General features: G+C 36.8%; 2 protein-coding genes across 6 annotated transcripts in view; one reads left to right on the plus strand and one right to left on the minus strand.

Moving 5' to 3' along the window:
- Positions 1-18,122, minus strand: part of GTF2E2 (general transcription factor IIE subunit 2) — an 80,469-nt gene that overhangs the window by 23,308 nt on the left and 39,039 nt on the right. For all 4 annotated transcript variants that reach the window (XM_040490169.1, XM_040490167.1, XM_040490171.1 and 1 more), the window contains exons 4-6: positions 11,194-11,301; positions 9,427-9,609; positions 1,134-1,227 (exon numbers count right to left, since the gene is read on the minus strand). In XM_040490169.1, the coding sequence (XP_040346103.1) occupies positions 1,134-1,227; positions 9,427-9,609; positions 11,194-11,301 (385 nt within the window). The remainder of the gene's footprint in view (positions 1-1,133; positions 1,228-9,426; positions 9,610-11,193; positions 11,302-18,122) is intronic.
- The window catches only part of SMIM18 (small integral membrane protein 18), a 20,913-nt gene continuing 20,084 nt past the window's right edge, over positions 17,294-18,122 (plus strand). Inside the window, exon 1 of one of the 2 annotated variants that reach the window (XM_040490174.1) lies at positions 17,294-17,403. The gene's annotated coding sequence lies outside the window, so the exon portion shown is untranslated. The remainder of the gene's footprint in view (positions 17,404-18,122) is intronic. The other variant, XM_040490172.1, reaches the window with a different exon arrangement.

The following is an 18,122-nucleotide window of genomic DNA, read 5'->3' on the forward strand; positions in this document are numbered from 1 at the left end:
TTTTATGTAATTCTATAATGTTAAGATATTTTGGTGTAAGTTTGTATTACTTTTCAACTTTTATAATTAAAATGGTGTTTAATTCTTTTCTTGCCTTTTTAGTTCAAAATTAATACAAATTTACAGTACAGTCTCACACATGTTTAAATGAGAATTTTTATTTATTTATTTTTGAGAGAGAAACAGAGCACAAGCAGGGGAGGATCAAAGAGAGACAGGAGACACAGAATCCAAAGCAGGCTCCGGGTTCTGAGCTGTCAGCACAGAGCCCAACGTGGGGCTCCAAATCACAAACTGCGAGATTATGACCTGAGCTGAAGTCAGTCGCTTAACTGACTGAGACACCCAGGGTCCCTAAGTGAGAATTTCTACTTGTATAGGTATAGATTTCCCATGACTAAACCCTTGTTTAACTATTTTACCTGACAAGTATTAATGAAGTATTTTTAATTAAAATCCAAACACAGGCATCACACATTTAGTATGAGATTCACCATAAGCTTATTAGCATCTGACTCTACAAGAGTCAGAGAAAAAAGTCATCTTCCCTATCCAATCTGATAATCAACTTATAAATTACTTAATATTGGTCACCAACAGAATTTTGTTCTTTTTCCCATCCTGCATCAAGCTTTCACATCAAGATATGTAGTATTTGTAAAATAATAGAAATAAAGAAATAAACTGGTACCGCTGACATATAAGCATAAAATATCTAACCTACTATATGATTACAAGTACAAATAACCTAAAATCTTTCAAATTCCATATTTCAAATTGCATTCTCAGAAACAATATGTTAGAAGATTAGTTGTGTTCTAAAAGATAAGGCTAAAAAAGCACTACTACAAAATTTGTTAACAGAGAATTATGTTACTTTTGAAAAAGAGACAGAGCAAGGAGCGGGGGGAAGGGCAGAGAGAGAAGGAGACACAGAATCACAGGCTCCAGGCTCTGAGCTCTCACCACAGAGACGGACATGGGGCTCGAACTCATGAACAATGAGATCATGACCTGAGCAGAAGTAGGACGCTTAACTGACTGAACCACCCAGGCACACCTATAATAGGATTATAAATATAAATTTGTCACCCTGTATTTGTAATATTTGAAAACTAAACAGAAAGGCTCACCTTCATCCACAGAAAACTGACAGCTCTTATCATTGAAGAAAAGAATTTTCTTTTTATCAGGACGATTTACAAATAGTATCTGGTCCCCCAAAGCCTTAAAAGACAAAAAAACAAAATTTTTTTCAGTTAACTTCCAAATTACCTCCCCCCAACAAAATATTTTTTTTAATAAAAAAAAAAGTAGTATTCCTTGTAAGTCTATTTGACAGAGAGATAGAGAGAGAGAGAGAGAGAGAGAGAGAGAGAGAGAGAGAGAGAGAGAGAGAGAACACGAGCGCGTGTGCACCAGGGAGGGGCAAAGAGAGAGGAGAGAGAACCCTAAGCAGGCTCAGCGCTGTCAGCATGCACCCCAATGCAATGCTTGAAACCATGACCGTGAGATCATGACCTGAGCCAAAACCAAGAGTTGGACACTTAACTGACTGAGCCACCCAGGTGCCCCAGGACTCCTATTTCTTTTAACCTTCAGTATACCATTAGGGTCTACTATACCCAATTTTAATTCTCAAATTTCTTTCAATGAGCAATTCTCACTACTTTTATGTATTGATATTTCAAGAGTTTTATTCTTAGAGATTTCCAAAGTACAGAAAGAAACCTTACTTATTTTTGAAAAAATCCAACCTATGTTGCAATTTAATGTAGGTCCATTGGAGCCTTTTATTAATCTAAGAAAAATTGTGTGATCTTAGTGTTCTTACTTTCCCTCTACTTTAAAATATTTTGCCACGGGGCGCCTGGGTGGCGCAGTGGGTTAAGCGTCCGACTTCAGCCAGGTCACGATCTCGCGGTCCGGGAGTTCGAGCCCCGCATCGGGCTCTGGGCTGATGGCTTGGAGCTTGGAGCCTGTTTCCGATTCTGTGTCTCCCTCTCTCTCTGCCCCTCCCCTGTTCATGCTCTGTCTCTCTCTGTCCCAAAAATAAATAAACGTTGAAAAAAAAAAATTTAATAAAATATTTTGCCACTTATTTACCATTAGCAATTATTTCCAATTATGCTTTAAAAAGCTAAAATTGTGGGGCACCTGGCTGGCTCAGTCAGTTTAAGTGTCTGACTCTTGATTTCAGCTCATCATCTCATGGTTCATGGTTTTGAGCCCCACATTGGGCTCTTTGCTGACAGCATGGAGCCTGCTTGGGTTTCTCTCTCCCCGCCCCCCCCCCAGCTTTCTCTCCCCCTCTCAATAAATAAATAAACATTATAAAGAGTAAAAAGTTTTTTTAAAAAAGGAAAGAAAGGTTGTATCACCTACAAGTGTAATATAATAGTGAAACAGTGAAATTCTATCACTTAGAAGTGTGATTCAATTTGTGTTATTGCACTGCCCAAACTATTGCATTATCTTTCAGAAAATATAAAAGACTACAGAGTGGTCTTTGTTATCTTTTAGCTTTCATTAAATATTTGACAGTTCACAATTTTTTATTTTCTGCGCCTTAGAGCAATGACAAGAAAACTAACGGAACATACTTCACCATTATTAATGAATGAGAACAAGAATACAGAAAGCCTGATAGTAGCACTCACTCTAGACTCTGATGATGGTGAAATTCATTATAGAAATAAAATCTAAACCTGTAAGTCTTTGGACAACAATACCATAGATGAATCACCTCAAGCTTAAGAATCAATGATTGAATGACATATTGCTAAGGACTTAAATATATAAGGTATTTTCCTTCAGTTAGTTTTTCAACAAGAAGGAATTCACTGTACAATACTATGTGATATGAACCTTTGCCATTTCACTTTGCTAAAAAGACGTATAATAGTATTCTTTCATCTTTCTGATGTGTTTGCCAAAATACACTTGATACAGAAGTTTGCTATGTTAAAATCTTATAAAAATTTCCAGTAAAGTTGTTTTTCACCATCCTTTCATTCTTATTTATATAAATTATTCATGACATAAAATACTTTGAAAAATAGTTCAGATAAAAAGTTCAAAGTAATAGTCATAAAAATGCTCACCAAACTCAGGAGAAAAACAGGTGAACACGGTGAGAACTTCAACAAAGAGAAAATGTAAAAAGCTGAAAAATCAGAGCTGAAGAATACAATAACTGAAATGAAAACTACAGTACAGGGAATCAACTGCAGATCAAATGACACAGAAAAAATGGATCAGTGATTTGTAAGACAGGGTAGTGGAAATCACCCAATCAGAACAGCAAAAAGAAAAAAGACAGTTTTTAAAAATGAGGATAGTTTAAGGAACCTCTGGGACAACATCAAGCATACTAATATTCAAATTATAGGGATCCCAGAAGGAGAAGAGAAAAAGGAAAGAAGCCTACTTAAAAAAATAATGGCTGGAAACTTCGCTGACTTGGCAAAGGAAACAGACATCCAAGTCCAGGAAATACAGAAAGTCCCCAATAAGATGAACAAAAGAGACCTATACCAAAAAAGAGCTATGCCAAGATACACTAGAATACAATTATCAACAATTTAAAAAGTTGATTTTTTTTTTTTTTTAGGTTTATTTATTTTGAGAGAGAGAGAGAGCATAAGCAGGGGAGGGGCAGAAAGAGAGAATCCCAAGCAGGCTCTGCACTGTCAGCATAAAACCCAAAGCGGGGCTCGATCTCACAAACCATGAGATCATGACCTGAGCTGAAATCAAGAGTCAGATGCTTAACCAACTAAGCCACCCAGGCACCCCAAGAGGAAGAGTGATTCTTAAAATCAAAAACAACTATTTACAACCTACAGAACCCCTCTAAGACTAGAAGTTGGTTTTTCAGACAAAAATTCAAAGGCCAGAAGAGAATGGTACGACATATTCAAAGCAATGACAGTAAAAAACCTAAAACCAAGAACTTACTCTACCCAGCAAGATTATCACTCAGACGTGAAGGAAAGAGTTTCCCGTACAAGCAAAAGTTAAAGGAATTCAACAACCAACCAACCTTATAAGAAATGTTAAAGGGACTTCTATAAATGAAAAGACTGTAACTACAAGAAAATTATAAAAGAAGGCATTTTAGTGGTAAAGGTAAACATATAGTGAAGGTAGTAGATCAACCACCTATATAGTGTGATGGTTAAAAGACAAAAGTAATAAAATCATCTACACCTACAATAATTGGTCGAAGAACACAAAAAAATAAGATATAAAATATGACATGAAAACAAAACGGGGGTGGGGCAGTAAAAATGTAGGGCTTTTAGAACATATCTGAATTTACACGACCATCAACATCGATAGACCACTATATACATAGGATTCTATGTATGAACCTCATGATAAACACAAGCCAAATACCTATAAGAGATACACTAAAAAAATAAAGAGAAAGGAAAACAAAACACTAAGGAAAAGTATGATCGCAAGGGAAGAAAGCCAAAAAAGAAGAAAAAACAGAACAAAAACAAAAAAGAAAACAACAAATTAAATGGCAATGAGTACATACCTACCAATTACTACTTCAAATATAAATGGACTGAATGCTCCAATCAAAAGACATAGGGTGGCTGAAAGGATAAAACAAGACAAGATGAAAACAAGACCCAGGTATATGCTGTCTACAAGAGACTCACTTAAGATCTAAAGACACACAGCTACTCAAAGTGAGATGAAAAAGACATTCTCTGCAAATGGAAACCAAAAGGAAGCTGACTTGGCAATACTTATATCAGACAAAACAGACTACAAAAGTCTGTAACAGAGTCAAAGACAGCATTACATCATGATAAAGGGATCAATCCAAAAACAGGATATCTTTGTACCCAACATAGGGCCACCAAAATACATAAAACAAATATTAACAAAGTAATAAGTTGACAGTGATAAAGTAACAGTAGAGTTTATACCCCAGTTATATCAATGAATAGATCATCCAGACAGAAAATCAGTAAGGAAATACTGGCCTTAATACATCAGGACAGCAGAATTAACGGATACATACCAAACATATCATCCAAACACAGCAAAATACATTTTATTTTTAAAAAAAAATTTTTTAACATTTATTATTGAGAGACAGAGAGAGACAGAGTATGAGCATGGGAGGGGCAGAGAGAGGGGGAGGAGACACAGAATCTGAAGCAGGCTCCAGGCTCACAGAGCCCAACGTGGGGCTCGAACTCACAAACCGCGAGATCATGACCTGGGCCAAAGTCGGACACTTAACCGACTGAGTCACCCAGGCACCCCCAAAATACACATTCTTTTCAAGTGCACATGGAACATTCTCCAGAATAGATAGCACGTTAGACAGAAAACAAATCTCAATCAATTTAAGAATACCTAAAGCATATCATCTTTTTTTTTAATGTTTACTTTTGAGAAAGACAGAGACAGAGTGCGAGCAGGGGAGGGGCAGAGAGAGAGGAAGACACAGAATCCGAAGCAGGCTCCAGGCTCTGTGCTGTCAGTACAGAGCCCAACATGGGGCTCAAACTCACAAACCACGAGATTATGACCTGAGCTGAAGCTGGACACTTAACCTACTGAACACCCAGGTGCCCCTCAAGTATCGTTTCTGACCACAATAGTATGGAAACAGAAATCAGTTATAAGAAGAAAAATGCAAAATACACATTAAACATGTGGAGGCTAAACAATATACTACTATACAACTAATGGGTCAACAAAGAAATGAAAGGAGAAATTAAAAATACTTTGAGACAAAAGAAAATGGAAATACCGCACACCAAAACTTATGAGATAAAGCAAAAGCAGTTCTAAGATGGAAATTCAAAGCTATAAATGCCTACACCAAAAATAAGAAAAATCTCGGGGCCCCTGGGTGGCTCAGTCAGCTGAGCACCCGACTTCAGCTCAGGCTGTGATCTCACGGTTTGTGAATTCGAGCCCTGCATTGGGCTCTGTGCTGACAGCTCGGAGCCTGGAGCCTGCTTTGGATTCTGTGTCTCCCTCTCCTGCTCACACACTCTCTCTCTCTCAAAATAAATAAACATTGAAAAAAAATCAGTGATCCAAAAAAAAGAAAATCTCCCAACAAAAAAAGTCCAAGACCAGGCAACTTAATTGATGAATTCTACCAAACATTCAAAAAAGAATTAATATCGATCCTTCTTAAACTCTTCCAAAATAGGGGAAGGGAATACTTCCAAACACATTTTATGAGGCTAGCATTAACCTGATATCAAAACCAGACACAGATGCCACAAGAAAAAAATTGATAGGCCAACATCTCTGATGAATACAGACACAAAAATCCTAACACAGTATTAGCACATAGAATTCAACAATACACTAAAAGGATTATATACCATGATCAAATGGGATTTATTCCAGGGACGCAAGGTTCAAATGCACAAATCAAACAATGTGATATACCACATTAACAACATGAAACTTGGAAAAATCATATGACCTCTCAATAAATGCAGAAAAAGCATTTGACAAAATTCAACATCCACTCACGATAAAAAACAAAAACAAAAAAAAAAAAAACCCATCAACAAACTGGGTATACAGGGAATACACCTTACCATAATAAAGTCCACTTATGACAATTCCACAGTTAATATCACACTCACTGGTGAAAAACCAAAAACTTTTCCTCTAAAATCAGAAACAAGACAAGAATGCCTGTTCCTGTCACTTTTATTCAACACATTACTGGAGGTGCTAGCCAGAGCAATTAAATAAGAAAAAGAAATTAAGGGCATCCAAATTGGAAAGAAGAACAAAAAGTGTCAGTAATTTCAGATAATACGACATATATAGAAAACCCTAAAGACTCACCAAACTTTTAGAATAAATACAGTACAGTCACAGGATACAAAACCTATATACAGAAATAAGTTACATTTCTCTACACTAATAACAAACTATCTGAAATTAAGAAAATAACCCCATTTGCCAGTGCATCAAAAAGAATAAAATATCGGGGCGCCTGGGTGGCGCAGTCAGTTAAGCGTCTGACTTCAGCCAGGTCACGATCTCGCGGTCCGTGAGTTCGAGCCCTGCGTCAGGCTCTGGGCTGATGGCTCAGAGCCTGGAGCCTGTTTCCGATTCTGTGTCTCCCTCTCTCTCTGCCCCTCCCCCGTTCACGCTCTGTCTCTCTCTGTCCCAAAAATAAATAAACGTTGAAAAAAAAAATTTAAAAAAAAAAAAAAAAGAATAAAATATCTAGGAATAAAGTTAACCAAGGACGTAAGAAACCTCTACACTGCAAAGTGTGAGACATTCATGAGAGAAACTGAAGACAACACAAATAAATGGAAAGATACACCATGCTCATGGATTGGAAGAGGACCATTATTAAAATGGCCATACTATCCAAAGCAAACTATGGATTCAATGCAATCCCTATCAAAATTCCAATGGCATTTTCCATACAAAAAGAATAAACTAATCCTAAAACTTACATGGAACCACAAAAGATCCTGAATAGCCAAAGTAATCTTGAGAAAGAACAAAGCTAGAGGTATCACACTTCTTGATTTCACACTATATTACAAAGCTACAGTAATCAAAAGAGTATAGTACTGACAAAAAAAAGTGTTACACAGATCAATGAAACAGAATAGAGAGCCCATATATGCATACATGGTCAACAGATTTATGACAAATGAGCCAAGAATAACAATGCACAAAGGGCAGTCTCTTTAATAAGTGGTGCTGGAAAAACTGGGCAGCTACATGCAAAAGAATGAAATTGGACCACTATCTTACACCATTAACAAAAATTAACTTAAAATGAATTAAGAACCTGAATATAAGACCTGAAACCATAAAAGACGAAGAAGAAAACACAGGTGGATAAGTTTCCTGATATCAGCTTTGGAGATGATTTGTCAGACTTGACATCAATCAAATCTGATTTGTCAGACTTGACATCAAAAGCAAAGACAACAAAAGCAAAAAAGTGGCACTGCATCAAACTAAAAAGCTTCTGCACAGCAAATGAAACCAATAAAATGGAAAGGCAACTTACTGAATGGGAGAAAATATTTGCAAATCGTGTACCTGATTAGGGGTTAAGATCACAAAAATATGTACAGGTCATGATCTCATGGTCTGTGAGTTCGAGCCCCATGTCAGGCTCTGTGCTGACAGCTGAGAGCCTAGAGTCTGGAGCCTGCTTTGGATTCTGTGTCTCCCTCTCTCTCTGCCCCTCCCCACTCATGCTCTGTCTCAGAAATAAATAAACATTAAAAAAAAAAATCACAAATATGTAAAGAACTCATGGAACCTGACACCAAAAAAACAGTCTAATTTAAAAATTGGAAGAGGATCACAAATACATGTTTCCAAAGAAGATCTACAAATGACAACCAACACAATCAACATCATCATCAGGGAAATGCTAAACCACAATGAGGTATCATCTCACACCTGTTAATAATAGCCATTATTATAAAGACAAGGTATCACTGTTGGAGAAGATGTGGAGAAAAGGGAACTCTCATGCACTGTTGGTGTGAATGTAAATTGGTGCAATTGAAAATAGAACAACCCTATACTTCAGTAATCTAGTTCTGGTACTTATCCAATGAAACCAAAAATGCTAACTGAAAAGGATACATGCACTCCCTTGCACACAGCACCATTGTTCACAATAGCCAAGATACAGAAACAACCTAAGTATCCATTGATGGATACGTGGATAAAGAAAATCTGATACACACACACACACACACACCTGAAATATTATCTAGCCATAAAAGAGTGAAATCTTGCCATATGCAAAAAAATAGATGGACCTTGAGGCCATTATGCTAAGTGAAATAAGTCAGAAAAAGACAAATGTATGATCTCACCTTTATGTGGAATCTAAAAAAAAAAAAAAAAAAAGGCTCATCAATAGAAAACAGATTAGTGGTTGTCAGACACAGCAGATGGGAGATGGATGTATGAAGGAGTCAAAAAGTATACACTATCAGTTATAAAATAAATAAGTAAAAAAGTCATGGGGATGTAATATATAGCACACTAAGTACAGTTAATAAAACCGTATTGTTTATTTAAAAGCTACTAAGAGAGTAAATTGTACAAGTTCTCATCACCAGGGCACCTGGGTGGCTCAGTCCATTAAACATCTGACTCTTAACCTTGGCTCAGGTCATGATCTCATGGTTCATGAGTTCAAGCCCTGCATCGGACCCTACACTGACAGTGCAGACCCTGCTTGGGATTCTCTCTCCCTCTTCCTCTCTCTCTGCCCCTCCCCGGCTCATGCACACACGTGCACCCTCTCACCCTCTCTCAAAAATAAACATTTAAAAATAAAAATTGTAAAACACTTGCTGTTTTTTAAAACAAGATATTATTAATTCAAATTATACTAAGGCACAAAAAGAAAAGAAATGTTACCTTGATAGCTTTCTGGGAATTGGGTAGTCCTTCCTCTATGTCTTCTAAAAGAATTCCTCCTAAGCCTCGCTGGTCATGCTTATCTAACAGCCTAAGTAGGGCTTTCTTATCTTTCAAGTTGTATTTGGGCTTGAAGGCATACTTCCCATCTATCACTTCAATTTTCGGATTATTGACTAATGCCTGTAATGATGACAGAATTTGGATATATTAACAAAAGGAAACCTCATATATACATTCTTAAATTCTATTAATTATTTTAAAAACATCAAACCCAATATAGTTGTATGTTAAAAGTATCTTGCGAATATCAACTAGCATATCTAAAATACTGGACATCCAGGATCCAAAAACAACAGGTAGAGATCACCATGTTGCTCACTTTTTATAAAAGAAACTTATTATCTACATCAATTATTTAAATGAGAAAAACCATTTTATCACAACAGATTTGAAGAAACTATACCCAGATTCTCTTGGAAGATAAAAAAAAAAAAAAAAGAATAAACACCAGTTAACATTAATAAACAAGTGAACTGGGTATTGCCCATCCCACCCTCAAAGTACAGTTTATCGCATACTGGCACTATGCAAGAAACATAACCCTGGGAGGACTTTATCAATAGTCTGCCCCACCTGGTATCAAATGGTACTTATAGGTGTGGAAGGAACTGAAAAGTACCAGACTTGTGCATATAAGAAATCTACCGGTAACAGCAGCTTGAGAATGAAACTGAGTAGGAATGCAGGAATTACTGAATATGAATTATATTCTTAGTTCTGCTATATAGCTACTATCAGAAGGAAAGCTCCTCAAAGAAGAGCTATCCTATTTATTTTCTTCTGCAGCTGCCAGCCTGACCCTGGAAAGGAGAAAGAGAAGAAACAAAGAAGAAAGGAGGGGGAACAGAAAAGTAGTAATAATTTTAAACTAATGTTGGTAGTCCATGAAATTTCAAGATTGGGTAAAGCAACAGAATTTAAATGTGGATTACAACTATTTATGCATCACTGATACAATGAGCTATAATGCTACTGATTAACTGTTCATTTTATAAAAATCAAGTACAGTATCTTGCTTAGTAAAATAAATTATTAAGTTATATTTTAGGAACTTTACATTTGATTTTTAGAATACAGCACTGGTCACACAAAGTATTCTTCTTAATTATCATTTCATACTTAAGTAGAAATGAGGGAAATGTGTGAATTTTTAAAAAGCTATTAATTTCTAAATTAGCATGGTCGCTGATTATTGTGGGGTTTCTTTTCTTCCAATGATGTGTGTACATACACAATGTTAAGGATTAGTTTTTGAAGTAATCTGTTAGACGCAATAATATCACCATCACATCATAATAGTAGTAACAGCATAACAAATATCTCATTATCCCTATACTACCTCATGGTATAAATGTCTAAAACATACATAAAAACAATACAACTTGACAAAATACATTCTAAATTTAGCAATTAAAAAAAAGCAATTATTCTGGAAAAACTTAAATGAAGTGGTACAATGACAGACTTCTTTATAATTTTTATGCTAAAGTCTTCGACATTTTGAAATAGATACATAAGATCTTAAGAAAACCAATAAATCAAACCACCTTAAAATGTGTATGTTTAAAAAAACAAAAACAAAGACCCTATGCCAATTCTTTTAAGTCAAAATTATTATCAGATTTCAGTATATTAAAAATCTTAGTTACAGCAAATATTTCATGGTAACCAACTTTCTTAATGCTATTTTAAGCCTAGTCTTACCTCAGTCATTAACCATTGTTTCTGCTTGAGTCCTATATCTAAATGTTGTGTTTCATCCAAAATTTCTTCTAAAGTGAGAGGATGTGTATCTCCTCGCTGATGCCGTGTCTATTGAGGGAAAACATTGTTATTAGGAGACAGTTTTAAAATGCTACATGTATTAAGTAATAGATACAAGTAAGGGAATCTTTCAGGAATGTAGAACATGTATCATTTGAGGCAACACGATTATAGTGATGAACAGAATGGACTATAAAAATCAAACAGAACTGAGTTCAAATTTGCAGCTCTAAAAAATCAAATGATAAACTGAGAAAAAATATTTTCAGCTCATTATCACAAAGAGCTAATCTTCCTAATATTTTAACAGCTCCAAAAACCTAATAGGAAAATGACCCAAAGTCAGGAGCATATAAATCACAGAAAAGGAAATGCAAAAAACCTTAAATATATGAAAAGATACTCAACTTACACCAAAATATTTCATAACCATTACACTGGCAAAAATCCATATTTTTTATGTTTTTTTTTTTTAATGTTTATTTATTTTTGAAAGAGAGACAGAGTGTGAGCAGGGAAGGAGCAGAAAGAGAGGGAGACAGAGAGTCTGAAGCAGGGTCCAGGCTCTGAGCTGTCAGCACAGAGCCTGATGTGAGGCTCGAACTCACAAACCACGACATCATGACCTGAGCCGAAGTCAGATGCTTAACCAACTGAGTCACCCAGGTGCCTCATCAAAAATCCGTATTTGATGACTCTATCAATGAGGGTGTAAAGAAACAGGCCTTCCCACACACTGCTGGTAAAAATGCACACTGACACAACTCCTAGGGAACACAATTTGGCAATATAAATGCATTTAAACACTTTGACACAGCAATCCATTTCTAGGAATTTACCTTATAGCACAACTTAAAATAAGTGACACAGTCACTGCAGCTCTGGTTGCAAAAGGAAAATATTATAAACAATATGTGGCCAGCAATTGATTAAATCACCCAGACTGATTAAACTATAGAACATCTATGCTACTATACAGATGTTTAAAAAGAAAATGCAGATGTTCTCTATGTGCTAATTTGGAAAGCAGTCCAGAACAAATTATTGAATAAAAACATGCAGGGTCACCTGGGTGGCTCAGTCAATTAAGCGTCCAACTTCAGCTCAGGCCATTATCTCACAGTTCATGAGTTTGAGCCCCGTGTCAGTTTGTGCTGACAGCTCACAGCCTGGAACCTGCTTCAGATTCTGTGTCTCCCTCTCTGCCCCTCCTCTGCTCGCACGTGCTCAAAAAAAATGTATCAACATTAAAAAATAAAAAAAACTTTTTTAAAGTCCTCCAAACAAAACCCTCCTGTGAATTTAAAATCAGTTCATTACAGGGGTGCCTGAGAGTCTCAGTTAAGCATCTGACTCTTGATTGTGGCTCAAGTCATGATCTTCGCAGTTGTGACACCCAGCCCCATTATCAAGCTCTGTGCTAAGTGTAGAGCCTGCTTAAGATTCTCTCTCTCCCCCGCCTCAGCCCCTCTCCCCCACTCACACACTCTCTCTCCCCCCACCCAAAAAATCAATTCATTGCAAAAATTAAAAACCCTGATGGGGCGCCTGGGTGGCGCAGTTGGTTAAGCGTCCGACTTCATCCAGGTCACGATCTCGCGGTCCGTGAGTTCGAGCCCCGCATCAGGCTCTGGGCTGATGGCTCGGAGCCTGGAGCCTGTTTCCAATTCTGTGTCTCCCTCTCTCTCTGCCCCCCCCCCTCCTGGTTCTGTTTCTCCCTGTCCCCCAAAAAAAAAAAGTTGAAAAAAAAAATTTTTTTTTTTAATAAAAAAAAAACCCTGTTGATGTTTGCATGAACTGACTGGCATAAGGACAGATGGAAATTTACTAACCAAACTCACAACTGGTGTGATGGATTAAAAAAATTAAAACCATAATTTTGTAATTATGTACTGTTGTCAGTACATTTTGCATCCCCTCTCCCAAATACTGCAACCTCTCCAAAGACTTCCATGCCCAAACCCTGAAACCTGTGACTATGTTACCTTATGTGGCCCAAGGGACTTCACTGGTGTGACTAAATTAAGGATCCTGAAATGGAGAGATTACTGGGAATTATTCAGGTGGGCCCAATATAATCACAAGTGTTTCTAAGGGGAAAAGGGAGACCTCAGAGTCAGTGATGGGACAGTGGAAGAGGTCGGAGTGATGCAAGAAAGGACAAGTATCATGAAATGCAGACAAAATGCAGACAGGCTCTATAAGTCAAAAAAGAAAACAGGGGCACTTGGATGGCTCAGTGGGTTGAGCATCCGACTTCGGCTCAGGTCATGATCTCACAGTTCATGAGTCTGAGCCCAGAGCCTGCTTCATATTCTGTGTGTCTCCCTCTCTCTCTGTCTCTGCCCTGCTCACACCCTCTCAAAAATTAAATACATGTTAAAAAAAAATTTTTTTTTTAAAGAAAAAACAGGAAGTTCCCTCAGAGAGCCCCCTGAAAGAACCAGCCCTGCCTACACCCAGACTTCAGCCCAGTGAGATGGATTTTGGACTTCTGACTTCTAAAACTGTAAAATAATAAATTTGTGCTTTTTTAAGCCACTAAGTTTGTGGTAATTTGTTACAGCAGCAATAGAAAACGAATACCTGTACTTTCTTCCCTTTAAATCTATAAATCTTGAAGTATTTATAGCTATACATCAATTAAAACCAAGTATCCAGGGGCGCCTGGATGGCTCAGTTGGTTGAGCATCCTGCTCTTAATTTCAGCTCAGGTCATGATGTCACAGTTTGCAGGATTGAGTCCAGCCATCAGGCTCTGTGCTGACAGCACAAAGGCTGCTTGGGAATCTCTCTCTCCCTCTTTCTCTGCCCCTCCCTGCTCACACAAGAAGATGCTCGCGCGTGTGAGAGAAGATGCTCTCTCTCTATATATACACACACACACGTGTATATATATATATAAATAAACTTTAGGGGGGAAAGTAAAAAATAAACAAAATAGTTATTCTGTATCCTCCATTAACACTGATTAAATCTAACATATTTGCCTTAGTTTTCTTCACATTAAAAACTTCCCCCCATTAAGTTAAATATAAAATTATCAAAGGCCAAGTTAATCTTAAAATCTAAGCAGAAAAGAATGAATACATCTCAAGAAAAATAAAAAAGCACTAGCCCTATCTTTATTATTATATTTAAATTTAAATATGGGATTTTTACAATCAGAACAAGCTGAAAAACGAAAGTAATATTCATTGTATGAAAGCCTAACCATTTTCACTGAACTATGTAAACAGAGAAGCCAAACACAGCTGTCAAATTATCAAGTGAAAACCTGTTATAACAAAATGAGGGGGAAAAAAAAAGAGCAAGAGAGATAAACCTGAGAAACTCAAAATTACTTCCTTATTTCTTGCTCTTCAATCAGGAGTTAAGAAAAATGAAAAAAAAAAAAAAATGAAGGATGCATAGAGAGACTACGTAACACTCTAAAGCTAGTTTTCAGTGAAGAACAATTACACACCTTTGTTAAATTCCTTCCTGATCACTAGATGATTTTTGGTGTATTGCATTTTGTATTTTATTTCGCTATTTTTTTTCTTGCAACTTCGTAGAAATTGGCTTTTTTTTATAGTGGCCTTATTTTTATCAACCTTAATTCTAACAGCTTGCATATTCTCTTGGCTTTCCTATGTATTTAATCATGTCATCTACAGTTCTACTTCTTCCTTTACAGTTTTTACATCTGTTATTTCTTTTTTCCTGCTTCACTGCACTAGGGGGGACTTCCAGTGTAATACCCAACAGATGTTGTGACAATCAGTACCTTTTATCTTTTTCTGACCTCAGGAGAAAACCATTCCACTGTTTTACCCTAAGTATTTGGGTTTTCACAGATACCATCTCATCACAGGGTGCTTGACCAGTATTCCACAGAATCCTAGGGTTCCATAAGATGTCACTAGGGGGAGCATGAGAAACTGTGATTCTAAAAAATAAACATCAATTCTGCAACCACACATACCATGCAACCTGAGGGCTCACAGCAACAGGCAAACTACTGAGCAGCCATGCCAACGTTTTCATCAGGTCTTTTAGCACCACGTGGCAAGTAGGGCTATGTTCACTTGGACAAGCCCATTACCAGTTTCCAATGAAATAGAGAGAAGCCACTGATAATTGGTAAGCTCTATATTGCACAAACGGGAGCACAGTAGGCTGACAATGTCAGCAATTCCCTTCCAAATTACCTCCCCTAACCTCCCACTATACAGCGCCAACTCACTCATGGGAGTTCACAAGCTCTGCTGGCAAAAAGGAAATCTGAGGGAAATATTCATTCTGAACAAGGAATTTGTACATACCAGGACTCACCTGCCCCAGGCTGCTTTGCTGTTGTAAATGTTGTAAAACACAGATCACATAGTAAAAAAAAGTAAAATACATCGTGAAGTGTTTATTTTTTGAAATATTCTCATTTAATAAATCCCTGTGGTTTGATAATTTGTTAGCATTTGTTTTATAAACATGTCTGACAGTCCAGTGCAATGATTTTTTAAGATGAGATTAAGTGACAGAGAGGATTCAAAGCCCAGTACCACAAACAATTCTAATAAGGTTAGTAATCAAAAACTATAATCCCCTGTTGAATCACTTTATTGTACACCTGAAACAAATATAACATTGTATGTTAACTACACTAGGATTAAAATAAAAACTTAAAAATAATTAGGGTCACCCAGCTGACTCAGGCAGCATGCGACTGGATCTCGGGGTTGTTAGGACCCCATATTAGGTACAGAGTGCTTAAAAATAAAATCTAAAAAAAAAAAAAAAAAAAAAAAAGAGGCCTACCATTCTAATGAAAAGCTACTCGCCCATTTTAGATGGGCTGGTAACCCAAGGTGTCTTATTTCATTGTACACTGTCTGTAGCAAACAATATGTAATGGCTCCGGCAAAACTGAAAAGATTCTTAACTATAAGCCACAGACACTGGACACAGTCGATGTACTTAATATTTTAAATAGCTACTGGAATCTCAAAACGAAACAGAGGTAAGCTTTTGTAAAAAAAAAAAAGTCACATTCAGTGAAAAAGCTCAGGAAACAAGTTATTGGTAATAGAACTTACTGCCCAGAACAGAGGGGACTTAGAGGAGGGAAATCACAGTTGGTAGGAACCTAATAATGACAACATGTCAAACGATAGTAAAATGCATGGCATGAGAAATTGAAAAGTACCAAAAAGTATAAGGTAAGCCGACAAACTGAGGACACATCACATAATGCTGCACAAATTTAACAAACTAACAACAGCTTGTCTATGCAAGTTGACAAATCAACAGGTTTCACTAATAAATGTAGTAATTTATTCACTATTCACTATTCATCATTTTTCACTAATAAATGTAGTTTGTGCAGAATCTTTAAATGACAAATTTCAAGAAAAACTCCTCTGCCACAAAGAACTGCCACGACAAAGCGAAGAGCAGGATATACTTGATGTAGTGCCTTCACATCTGGAAACAAAGGTCTCTCTTAGAGTAACTGCTCTGTTATCTTCACTGATGTGCCCCATCAATGGTTGGCTCAATACAAGGTTTTAACTCTTGTGAAAAAACAAATATTCTGATGTCGTCACAAAACACTATTTCTTCAGAGAGGTACTGGAATCAAAAACCCTTGAAATGAAAAATGTCCCAAACGATGCTTTAAAAATGATCTGCTTTATTAAGCAGAGACTAGTGCACTTCAACACATAAATCTATGTACAGAAATTCAGTGGCTTAGCAGAGGAGTCCTTGAAAGAATATTTAAGCTAAAAGGTGAATTTCAGCTGAAAGGTCGTACTTTACTGAATGCTTTGAAAATGAAGAATGACTGCAGAAGCCAGTTTTCATAGCAGACATTTTTTTAAACCTACGAACTGGCTGAACAAGTTTCTGCAAGCCTCAAAAACAATGCTTTAAGTGATAAGACTTCGAAGGAAAACAGAATCTCTGGAAAAGTCGTGTGACAAAAGAAAATTCTGTAATGCTGTTCGGTCTGGAGAATGAGGAAGGATATTAGCAAGTCTCAAGCATTACTGAAAACCACCCAGAAGAACTAAGAAAACAAAATTAAACAATGTTTTTCCTACCTTTCAACACAAATCTACACCTGGAAGAAGGACTCTTTCTCTGACTCTTCTGTTCATCTGAGAACAAGTAAGTTGCCTACTTAGATAAGGTTTAAAAAAAAAAAAAAAATCGTAGCTGGGGCCCCTGGCTGGCTCAGTCTGTGGAGCATACAAATCTTGATCTCAAGGTTGTGACTTCAAGCCCCTCATTGGGTGCAAAGATTACTTAAAACTAAAATCTTTAGAGGAACATGGGTGGTTCAGTTGGTTGAGTGTCTGACTCTTCATTTCAGCTCAGGTCATGATCCCAGGGTCATGGGACTGAGCCCTACGTCAGGACTGGAGCCTGCTTAAGATTCTCTCTCCCCCACTCTGTGCCTCACCCTCTCTCCCTGCTTGCTCACTCTCTCTAAAAATAAAATAAAATAAAATCTTTAAAAAATATCACAGAAAAAACTGAATTTTACCTATACTACTGACTCACATTAAAGCTGATACCCTATCTGGGAAGGAGGAACCACACAAAGGAAAAGAGTAGGCTAAAAAAATAGGACAAAATACAAAGACAGAAAACTGACATTCTCTACTCAACAGAAAACTGACAATTATTATTGACTTATCATATCCACAATTTACTGATTAGATAATAAACATGAACTATAGACATAACAATTTTTACAAGATTCTCTAAGACCTAAAAATGATAAAATATTTCAAGGGTTCTTTCAGGGTACAATGACTGACAAAATGCTCTTCTACTGGTTTAAGGCAGTTTGCTTCTACTACTAATTTGTTATAAGTTTTCAT

This window comes from Herpailurus yagouaroundi, unplaced genomic scaffold, assembly GCF_014898765.1.
Source record: "Herpailurus yagouaroundi ecotype Mexico unplaced genomic scaffold, PumYag 181, whole genome shotgun sequence".
Lineage (NCBI taxonomy): Eukaryota > Metazoa > Chordata > Mammalia > Carnivora > Felidae > Herpailurus > Herpailurus yagouaroundi.